At 37.2% G+C, this 12302-nt stretch overlaps 1 protein-coding gene across 1 annotated transcript in view; it reads right to left on the bottom strand.

The window, feature by feature from the left end:
- COL4A1 (collagen type IV alpha 1 chain) overlaps positions 1-12302 on the bottom strand; it is a 1084337-nt gene that overhangs the window by 662319 nt on the left and 409716 nt on the right. The window contains exon 7 of the mRNA XM_044071271.1: positions 8645-8698. Coding sequence (XP_043927206.1) covers positions 8645-8698 — 54 coding nt within the window. The remainder of the gene's footprint in view (positions 1-8644; positions 8699-12302) is intronic.

Raw genomic sequence — 12302 nt, 5'->3', positions numbered from 1 at the left:
CACAGCAAAAGCCAGGAGAGGTCACCCATATTAAATACACGCAGGAGAGATTTTATTTGTGTGCATTAGGAGATTAATTTATTTTTTTGTGCAGCATTAGGAATAATGAGCCATAAGAGTTGAGAAAAGGTACTTGATGAGCACAGTATGTGTGTAATGCCCCAGTTAGATGGAACTATTTAGTTAAGTGACTTGCTCAGAGTCACACAGACTAAACTCCCCTTTCCTTTTCTACAAGAGGCAAGAGTTTTAATCCTCTACATCAACTGCCATGCCCCCATTAGATTTTTTTTCTTTGGTAAATTATTGAAGATTATAGTCAGTCAATGTCAGTCATTAGAGTTTGACAGTTTTGTGGTCCACAACATATATGCTGATGCAAAACATGTTGTTCTTATAACTTTGTAGGCCACAATAGCACACTACTCCCCAGACATAGTTGCTTTAACAGAAACCTGGCTAAATAAAAACATAGCTAACTCAGAAGTTCTCCCTACCGGCTACAATATCATTAGACAAGACAGACCACTTCGTAAAGGGGGTGGAACTGCCTTACTCTACAAGTCCAACTTAACTGTCCGTCAATTACCAAACTCCTACCCCTCCCCCAATAATTGGGACATACTTATCTCACAACTTCAACTTCACCCTAAAAAGGTCATCACCACAATTGTGATCTATATTCCACCTGGTAATACACCTGCTAGCCTTGAAGACTTCTTATCCTGGTGTTCTTCCACATACTCACAAGAAACCCTTATTCTGGGGGACTTCAACCTAGACTGGTTCACCTGTATATCAGAACCACCAAGTAATCTAATAAATCTCCATGGCTACCAGCAGCTAGTCCAAATTCCAACTAGGTGTGATAAAAAATCTAAAAGGGAATCCATCCTTGACTGTGTCCTAACTAGCAACCCCACATTGTACCCTCACACAGGCAGTCTCCCAGACACCTTAAGTGACCACAACATAATATACTTTATACATAGTAGAACAAGCATATGCAAAACCACTAACTATATATCCACTAGAAACACAAAAAATTCTCTCCTGAGGTCCTCAACACTTTACTGTGTAACTGTGACTGGACCCCCCTAAAAACCCTCCCACTTGACCAGGCTGTAGCATATTTCAACAAAACATTTCTACAACACCTAGACACTGTCGCTCCATTGCACAAAATCAAGGTCAGAACCTCTACAAACCCCTGGCTCAGTAAAGAAACCAAACAAATCCTCAAGTCCAGAGACACTGCCTGGCTTTACTATCAAAAAAACAAAGAAACACAAAGCCTAAGTACCAAGAACTGCGCAACCATGCAAAAAAATGCATTAGGCTGGACAAAAAATCCTACTGCACAACATTACAAACTAAATACCAACACAATCCACAAAAATTTTGGCAAAATATAAACCAGCTACTAAAATCCACCCAAAAGGCTACCCCCAAACCAACCACGCTGACACTAAAGTTCCCATCGAAACACAATTCAACTCCCACTTTGTGAACTCAATTCTATCCTTAGTATCACAGGAAGTTCCTTCCTCACTATCCCCCCCCAACACAAATAACACTAATACAAGCTTTACCCTCAAAACAGTTTCCACCACTTCAATCAAAAGCATGCTCTCCAAACTAAAACCTCATCAACAGCAGCCGACCTACTCCCCAGCTATTTCTTGAAACTTACAGCAGATGCTATTGCTATCCCAGTCTCCACTCTCATAAACAGATCAATTGTTGAAAACTATGTGCCCAAACTCTGGAAAATATCCTATGTTACACCCATACATAAAGGGGACCTCCACTGAACTTAATAACTACAGACCCATTGCTTTACTCTCCCCCCTGGCCAAAATCCTAGAAAAATGCATCCATACCCAGATGCTAAACTATCTCCTAGACTGCAACATCCTGTCACCTACTCAGCATGGTTTCAGACCTGCCCATAGTACCACTACAGCTCTCCTCTGCTTCACAGACACAGTAAACCGTCTCAAAAATGAAGGCCTGCAAGTGTCAACTCTTTTTCTGGATATGTCCAAAGCATTTGACACAGTCTCACACCAAATCCTGCTAAACAAACTAAACCAATATCATCTATCTAATTCCACTCTTACCTGGTTCCAAAGCTACTTAACTGACAGGTACCAAGCTGTGAAATGGGAAAATTCTCTCTCCTCAGCTGCCCATAACTATAGGAGTCCCACAGGGTTCTATCTTAGGACCACTACTATTCACAGTCTTTACAAATGACCTCCACACAGCATGCATCTATAATTCAGTATGCAGATGACACTACCTTAATCTGTGCTGCACAAAACATTCCCACCCTCCTGCAAACAACTCAACTAGCATTCTCTGATGTTGAAAACTACCTTACCAAAGCCCAACTTATCCTCAATCCAAAGAAAACTCAGCTTATGATTATAACCAGTTCTAACAAAAACACTAACAGTCAATTCACTATCTACTCCACAAATGCTACTCCAATTGCTCCAGTGCCACAGGCTAAGCTATTGGGAATAACCATAGACTCCCACCTAAAATTTGATAGTCATCTGAACTTAACTATTAAAAAGGTACATGCCAAACTGGGGTCACTCTACCGTATCAAACCATTTCTTACCAACAACACAAGATCAGCCATTGCTCGCTCCCAACTTCTATCCACCCTACTCTATGCATCTCCCATTCTGACTAATCTCAACAAAACTGAACTAAGCAAAATGGAAGCTTGCTATAACAGAATTGCCAGTTTTGCTGCAAATTGCTCATATAGAACTCATCATTGTACTGCTTTGAGACAGCTCCACTGGCTTGAACTGCCCAACCTCCTAACCTACAATCAGCTCTGCCTCTGTCATTCTATCTATTACCTCCCCAATAAGTGTCCTGCCCTCAAAAGCCTAGTACAACATCACTCAGCCAAAAGGCCTCTTAGATCATCAAGCAAACTACTACTAGAAGTCACCAACAGCTACAATAGCTTTGGAGATGCACTATATAGTAGTTCGGTGGCTAAAAAATGGAACTCTGTCCCTACTAGCATTCAAAACACATCATCCAAAGCCTCCTTTAAAGACCTCATCAGGCAACATCTCAAGCAAAGCTGGCAGTGCCATGATTGCTCCCCAGGCTAGTGAAAGCGGATAACATATGCATACTAAATCTCGAGCAATTTATAATAGTTTTCAATCTTACTCACAAACACTGGCTAATCTACAATGTATGTACTGTACCTGTGTACTATGTATGTATTCTACCTACATTCCAAAGTTCAGCTGTACACCACAAATCTATTACTTACCTTTATTTTTAAAATTAATATCTTTTTTGATTGTTCTCTCCACTGTAACTGTTTGTGCCGCATGCCACTGTAAAAACATGTCTCTTGTAATTTGTGTGTATACTGATTATGTCTAAATAACTAAATGTGTCTGTAATTTTTCTTTGTGGAGCTTTTCTCCCCGGGCCTCTGCTGAAAAAGGGCCTTTTCGGCTCAGTCAGACACCCCCGGTTAACAAATGTAAAATAAATAAAATAAATAAATAAAAATAAATTTTTTTGTAGGCTGCTTTTGTTTTGTCTCCAGTTTTGCAAAGCATCCTATATTTTGCCTCATATTTATGCCCTGTCCTTGAGCAATTCACTTAATCAGAAACTACTTTTAGATAACCGGGAATATGGGCTAGGCTCCTCAATGGTACACTGGACTGCAAGCCTAGTAACTAATACCCAAGAACTAGAGTAGTTATGGTGCAAAGGAAGGAAATTAATTGTAGTAAGTAGGTGTCATCACATGAGCAATGCTGTTTGGATGGTTTCCTTAATGTTGATGGCCAGTTTATTATTTAACTTTGAATAAACTGGACAGCATAAAATCTATGTGTTTAATGTTAGTATTTTAACTATGAATACATTGTTAATTTAGCTTGTTATTTGCCGAAATGCATGTGTGAAATGCACTGAGTTTGTCTAGCACTTAGCATAGCTGAGTATGGCTATGAAATTATAAAAAGCTGCTTCCTGAAGAACATGGTTTGATTCTCGCAGCCTTCATTTGTCTTCTGGTGATTCTGCCAAGTTAGCTCATCAGACAGTACACCAAGGCTGCTCCTGAAAAGGAAAACTTTTGTCCAGCGAGCTGTTCCAGGCTATTAGCAAACGCATTATACATTTGTGTTTTAAATTACTGCAACCTTCACACAGATGTTAATTTGTACTTTACTACATGCTATTTTAGTATGAATCCCTAACATTTCTCTGGTAGTTTAATGGGTTGCCAGATGTCTTTTTAATAAATGTAAATTTTCAGCAGAAGAGACGTTTACTGTTTATCATGGGAAGGCTGTTTTTAATCGGAGAGTGTTTTGTTTGTTCAGTATTTTTTTTCTGTAAATTTGAAATAAACGTTTTAAATGAATTCCAGATCGCTGTGACAACTGAAAACGTAATGAAGAAAACAATATGTACACCGACAGGTTTGAACAGTGTTTATGGTAAATGAGGAGATATTAGTAGGCTGGCAGGAGCCTGGTTCATTACCCTACATGGGATACTATTTTTCCATAATCCTGCTTTGTTGACTTTTGAGGTGTATGTTGCAACAATACAGAACTATTAGCCATTTAAAAATGTCAGACCTGTACTGAATGATGTCATAAGGGATAGCAATTCCTGATGACAGAGAAGGCATAAGGAGGTAAAAAATGAGATGTAGGTGTCCTGCAAGCACGTAAAAGCCCCCTCCCCAAAACACTATGCCATATGCAGTAATATTTCTGACTTTTGTATGACTTGTTGGTTGTTGCAGCACATTTATCTCCTGTAATTATTTTTCTTCATTTATTGCAGTATAATTAATTAATAGACCCGGATCATGTAATATAATCTAACCATGTTGCATTTAGTAATATATTTTTGTTTTTTGCGGTATCTATTTTTTGCAGCCTCAAGCAAATGCAAAGTGCTTGACATTTGTCAGGTCACATAATCTCCATTATTTGGAGTAACAGTCAGAAGTGTCTGATCATCAACAACTATTATGCAGTCATTGTTACAACTGTGAAACAGTCTCCTCTAAAAGATTGTATTTTAAAGATTATCTGCATATAGTTAAAAACTACTACAATTGTAGTCAATGTAGAGGACTACAGCTCAAATTTACTAATAAGCTGCTTTCTGTGGCAAGGGTGCAGGGTTTGAATATTTCCACCTTCCTTTACCTACTGTGTGGTATAGAGCATGTTAATTAACCAGGCATTGCTTTACAGCAATTGGAAATTTGGGTTAGGCTCCTTAATGGTCTCCTGGACTGCATGCCTAGTAATTAAGAACCTGTTGTAGTTTGCTAGCTATTCCCTATTGCATAGCTGTTCTAGTTCAGGATATTTTATGGCAATTTCACCAGCACACCATTTTTAATGTAATATAGACAACTTATTTTTCAAGGGCTGCAGTCAGTGCATTTATAAATGAGCACTGAAATCGAAAATTGTTTGCCAGCAGCAACCCCTGCATTAGTAATACGTTGGTTTAATGTGGAACTTTTTAGATGACTTTTACTTTTGAAAAGATTTTGTATATTGACTTAACATATGTTATCGGTTAGTTAATATTTCTTGTGTTCTCATAAATATGCTTCTATTTAAATGATGCTACACCTGGTTGTATCTTATAGTACCATGCTAGTGATTTTTTTTGTACAATTCCATGTAGTTTATGCAAAGCTACAAATAAAGTACATGTAATTTATTTCCTGATAACAATAAAGGATGTGCACTGCCAGCAAAGTGGCTATATCTGCTGCTGGGGGAATGGGGGTTCTCTGAGGATGAAAGTACCTTATGTTCTTATCATTTGGGCATTTCTAAACAGTCTTTAATCTGGATTTGCAGCACAAGTGCACGTGTGTGTGTGTGTGTGTGTGTGTGTGTGTGTGTGTGTGTGTGTGTGTGTGTGTGTGTGTGTGTCGGTGAACTAATTAGGAATACTTTGGCTGCTGTGTGTTTGTGTGAAGCAAACTGAAAATACGTGACTTTGGGCATTATTATTTTTATTATTTTTATTATTTTTTGACAAAGACAGTTGAGAAAGATGAAGTCACCAATGTAGCTGTAATTACTGCATTTGGGGGTTGTTGATAGATTAAAATGACTGAACCCGAAGAGCAGATAAAGTATTTGGAATACTTTACTGTGGCCATTTTTATCACAACCTGAGATGTAATGTGTACACAGTTGATTTATGGAAGTATCTGTTTTCAGATATTGGTGGATTGTAATTACAGCAGTTTGAGTGGCCTTTTATAGTTAAAAGGTTCTGAAATGTGTACTTTTGCTATTATTGGTTCAAAACTACAAATATGAAATGCACTCTAACAAACATTGCTGTATTAAACAAGAAATGTAATTTAAAACAATCAGGAAAGTTAATCAAAGAATACATGCATTTATGCATATTCATAAAAATGTATGCAGGGCCCTATGGTTTGAAAATATCTCAGGGACCACGGTACACTTAATCCCTACTGGTCAGATAATTTTCAGTGAATGATTTTCAAGGAAAGAGATGTTTACTGTTGACGAATATAATGCATTTATTTGTATATGCATTGCAGTTAAGAGACGGAATAGAAAACTAAACACTGGAATTGTAAATGTTGCACCAGTTAATATTTCAAATGTAATTTACTGTTCAGCATAGCCATCTGGAAACAGGTTCTTTTACATAACTTATTTTTTAATGTAATTGCGGTGGTGGTGCTGCGGTAGCGTTGTCGCCTCACAGTTAGACGTTGCTCGTTCGATTCTCAGTTAGAGCGTCTTCTGTGTGGCAACATGCATGAATGGGCATTCCTTCATTGAAGGTTGTGCATTAGGCCCAGCAAGCCAGCACGTAGAACTCTACTGCCAGTCATTAGCGGACTGGAGTTCCGCTGTGGCAACCCCTAACCGGGAAAAGCTGAAAGACACAAATAAACAAATTCTATAATGTAAAATATTTGTGAAGACTCCCACCTATGAATACAAGTGAATGCCTGGTCTACAATGTTCTCCAAAAACAAGGAAACTTCATTTCACAAAAAGATAAGTAACTGTAAGCCCTGTACCAATGCACACCAAATATGTTTTTTTGATAAAAACACCTTTCTCTTTATGACTTACTCATTTAAAAATATGGTTACATTAGTTGGATAATGACGAAAAACAGTTAGTCCTGAAAAGTCATTGCCTCTTGACCTTTATAACAAATATATAAATCTAATCTTAGAATGTTCTGAGATGTATAAGAAAATATGGATACTGCCTTATAGAGCTCTTCAACTTTCTCAAGGATTTTACAGCTGATTAAATACCCAATGGATTTGCTTAGTATTCTTTGCATTTTTCCTGACAATACTTGCTGTCTGGAGAAGCAGACCTACCTAGATTTGAGGATTAATTGCACCATGTTCCTGCTGTGTTAGAGAGGAGATACCTCGGCACTGGTTTCTTATATTGCTAATGTGGTTGCAGTCCTCAGTAGCTTCTTGTGGTACTTTCAACATAAAGCTCACACTTGAATTGCATTGATTACCTCTTTTGTGAAGAACAGCTGTCACAAAAGATAGTGTACAGGAAAAAGCTGTTTGCTGACATTTTACACCTTGGTTTTCACTCACTGGACTACATGCACCTTTATCAGGAAGTTTAGTTGTCAGTGTGTTTGAATACCATCTGTTAAAATCTGCTTATGTTCACAGGGCAGAAAGTAACATCAAGACAACTGAACTAAACAGTGTACAGTCTGTTATGTGGTTGCAGAAGACAGGCTTTGATGAATGTCATATTCTCTTTTCACCTTACAGTTATCCTTGTAAAGCTATGAGGTTTTTAAATAACTAAATGTACTTTTAAAATGTTACTCTGGTATTAAAAAGCAAAGCTAGATATGACTACACGTATAGAAACACTATGCATCTTCCAAATGTGCAGCATAACATTCAACTAAGAAGTGTTAAACATGGGAAAGTCATATATACAAGGAAATGGGACTTTAACAAAAAAAAAGCTGCAATGGTCAAATGGATGCCAGATATTCTGAATAAGTCCACCGGGGGGGCAAGGAACTAAACCAGGAAGATATAACAATGTAAAGTCAACTGAAACCTGGGAAATTTTTTTTAGAGAAGTTGGCATGTTGACATGTCTCTGGAGTAGCCTACTTGAGGTGATGATGATGATGATGATGATGATGATGATGATGATGATGATGAAGAAGAAATAGCTGAAGGTAGTATATAAGATGCATGTGAATGAATGCCTAACTGAAAAAAGTCCATTTTGTATGCAGGGAAAATAGAACAGAAGTAAACTGCAGCAGGTCACCTGAACCCTTGACGTCTACAAAGCTGACATAGTGCAATATTCTTATTCTGGCTGTGGGCTGTCAGATCCACTGGCATTCACATTTATCTCAGACTGATTCACAAACTGGCAGTGAAAGAAACCCACAGGACACTCCCTTCCCCATCAAGCCAGAAGCAACAATGACATAGGTTGAATGATTCTTCAAGGGATACGGCAACGCATGCATGAAGATATCAGCTATAGCTGAACAGATTATACTAAAAAATAGTAACATACATTATACTTACTGGAATACCTTGCAGTCCTACTAATCCTGGGGATCCGATGGGGCCAAGTTCACCCTACAAAAACAATGCAAAATATAACTAAGGATACTAGGCCATATCAATAATTTCAATGCAGCTGAACAAGCATTCGCATGCATTCAGCAGTGAGTGTGCTCTTCTGTTCTGTTTGAAATAATGACATTATTTTTGACAGCAAGGCCTACTCTTATCTAAACATTGTAAATGCTTGATTTATCTCCTTTATATAAGCAATGCAAAAAATTAAGACGTTTTAATAAAATACTTATACACATACAAAATTTAAGCTATTTAAGATCTGTTGAGTTATTTTTTGTAACACTTTATAAACACAATAAGATAACTTTCAGAGAAATTTTCTGGAGAAATGAGACTGAAAATATGACAGCCTTAATGTAACACCAGTAGAAACCAATCAGATAATGAAACTGATATTTTTTTCTGATAATTTTATATACATCTTGGTTTTGTGGAATTATATTTTACATTACATAACCTGAAATTAATTTAGCCCTGTTCAATTAATTAAACAAGGGTATCTCTTTATTAGCCAAAAAAAAAAAAACTGCAGATAAACCATCAGTGGGGGGGGGGTGTAGGCCTGCACTGCTGGTGATTTTGGATCAGGAGTAGGCTTAGATTACCCCCAAGGCAGGTCACAGCAAAGCTCTAACAGTGAGTGTGATTTCCCATTCTTTTGAGGATACAGCACGCCTATACCAAATCCAAGCTAATTGAACAGCACACCTAGCCACTCAGTGTAACCTGGAAGCCTGCAGTATAAAGTGAGTTGTTAGTTGCCCTAATAGATCTGATCTGCAGTGTGTGTGTGTGTGTGTGTGTGTGTGTGTGTATATATATATATATATATATATATATATATATATGGATTCACTTCATAATCTCGAAGTACTGAAATCTCAAATTTCAGTATCTCAAGACCATGAAGCCAAAAATCCATAAACTCGAAATCCCATAAGCACGAAATTTAAAATCACGACTTCTACACTAAACATACCGCAGACACAAACATACACCTCCCTGCACATACACAAACACCGACCCTACATACAAGCAGGGGGGCAAGCCCCCCCTGCAGCCCACACAACCCGCCTTTTTAAATATACTAACTCCGAGGTCACACTACACAGACAAAAACACAAAAACACCACCACATTCTCCTCGCATACACACATCACACTAACAAAACACACAGACACACACTAAAGCCCCTACCCAAAACCCATAAAACACAAACACTTACCTACATCTCCAACCACCCACTCACACACTGGAACACCAGTACCGCTAATTCAAAATCTCCGAACTTCGGGATTTTGAATTTCGTGCTTCTGGGGTGTTGGTATTCTGCACTTTTGCCCTTCTGGTCTCAGGCTACTGGAATTCGGGATTTCATTAGTTCGAGATTCTGAATAGAACCCATAGATATATATATACATATATAGATATATAGATATGTACGTGTGTATATCATTGCATTTTCTGCTAGGACGATTTTTTGGAGTACATGCTTTATTAAAAATATCTATTTATAGTAATTAATTGCCAGGTTGTTATTATTTTATGTACTCGATAATATAATACATTATTACTTGTCCTATGCTATTATTATTTTAGTTGTGGGTTTAATGAGATATATCATAATATGTTAACATGAGCAAGTTTCCAAATTATATTATTGCTATTTGGGTTAAGACACCTATGTTTTGCATTATTTCTTTATGCTGTTTAAAAGGTATTACAAACTGGTTAATGGACAAATCTTGCTAGTTTTAAAAATTTTAATATTTATTGAAATGTACTTGTTCATATTTTGTTAAGTTTATATTGAAAATGTCCATTTTTAATTGGTAAGGTGTGTCATGTGATTTGATTTTGTTTAAACGTGATGATAATAATATTTTTAGTGCATGGAGCATGGTGATTACACTCATATATTTGGAAAAAGACATACCATTTAAACACCAGAATGTCGTGCAACCCAGGCTTAACAAATGTTAAGCACCATCTGCTTAAGTTGTTAAGGTCAGGTCTAGCTCCAGGCAATAAAATCTGTCTGTACTGCCAATGCCAGTGGCAGAACAAAAGATTTGTTTCTGTTATTGTGTCCCTAACTTCATGTAAAAAAGAAAAAAAAAAATCTTATAAAATTGCTATAATAACAGGATGTCTGTTCACCTGTATAATATGAAGGATGCAAACTCTGAAACTCAAATGTATATCATTTAGTGATTTTAGTCCTTGGTGGTTTGTCTGAAAACCACATATTTTACGAGGAACAGATCAAAAATATAAAGCGATTATTTGGACATTCTGAGAAAATCTAGACAGCAGAGAGGCATTAAATGTAAGTGTAAACATTAAGGACAGGATTACACTGCCTTGCTGACAATGTCTGCTAAGTGTTTTATGACTGACAGCCAACAAACCACTTAGTGATTTTCTTCCCTGTAACTAACAGTGCTTGAAGCAGATAAAGCTCCGTGCACTGCAAAGAATTATGATGACCGATCAGAACCCCCGTATTATGTATCTGCTCTCGAGGTGAATTTCTTGGCATCTATGTCTCAAATGCATTATAAGCGGGTTATGATCAGCGTGCCATTCAGTATCCTCTATAGTTTAAGACTGAAGAGGTTGAAAGATGAAATGATGGTCTATGTGGTCACTGCTAAGGCTAATAAGTTGGAAGGTAGACATTTTATTGGTGCTGCTCTCTTGTTATGTGGTTTGCATTCATTTCTTTTTCCATACATTGCATTGCATTGTGAGGTTACATGCAACCGTGTACTGCATATATCTGTATCTATATCTGTACCAATATTTATGTGAGGGAGAGATAGACATAGAGATATATAGCTGTTGTACTTTGTACACAGCCTGCCTGCTTCTGGAATTATCAATACATGAGAAGGGCAGATGCGCACATATGTGAATAAAGTGCAACAAGGCTTAATTGCATAGGAAAAAAATCTAAGTGGAGTATTAGAGTTTCAGATTTTTAATACCAGAAATCTTATGAAATAAAAAATCATTTATATGTTGCTATGTATATTTATAAGTGCATACAGAGTGGAGTAGACACTTATCTATATATGTTGCTATGCATGTAAATAAGTGTCTGCACCGGTGTGTATAAAGGTTAACTGGCACTATCATCATCTCTAAATATTTAGGATATATGGACTTATCAGTGAATATAGTATCACAGCAGCAATTCAGTGGTTCACTAGTGTGTGTGCACTAAAATACAGTGTCCTTTGGCACAGAGGGGCATGCAGCTTATAGAAATATGTAGGACATTTAGTTTACTACTGAACCTTGCCATTTATTGTTGTTTTCTTATTTTTAGACATTTTAGAATTCTGTACTGATTTCCTGTTTGTTGTAAAACTACAGAACATGCACTTGATGCAAAGTACTTGACTCTTTTGTAGTACTAGCACTCCATCTTACGCAGTTTTTGAAACACGGCAGTTTTTCACCATTCTGTCATAATCAATGAACAAGTGTGTAAAAGGCTTTTTGCATCTGAAATGTCATTTGCTTCATCTGATCTCTATTTCTGAGAAAGGCAAAGTATGTGTTATATAACTTTCTGGAAAAGAAGCTGTATGAC

The sequence above is a fragment of the Protopterus annectens genome, chromosome 5.part0 (genome assembly GCF_019279795.1).
Source record: "Protopterus annectens isolate FY-2018-M chromosome 5.part0, PAN1.0, whole genome shotgun sequence".
In the NCBI taxonomy this organism is placed as follows: Eukaryota; Metazoa; Chordata; order Ceratodontiformes; family Protopteridae; genus Protopterus; species Protopterus annectens.
The sequence above is the reverse complement of the archived record's forward strand: the minus strand, read 5'-3'. Positions and strand labels throughout refer to the sequence as shown.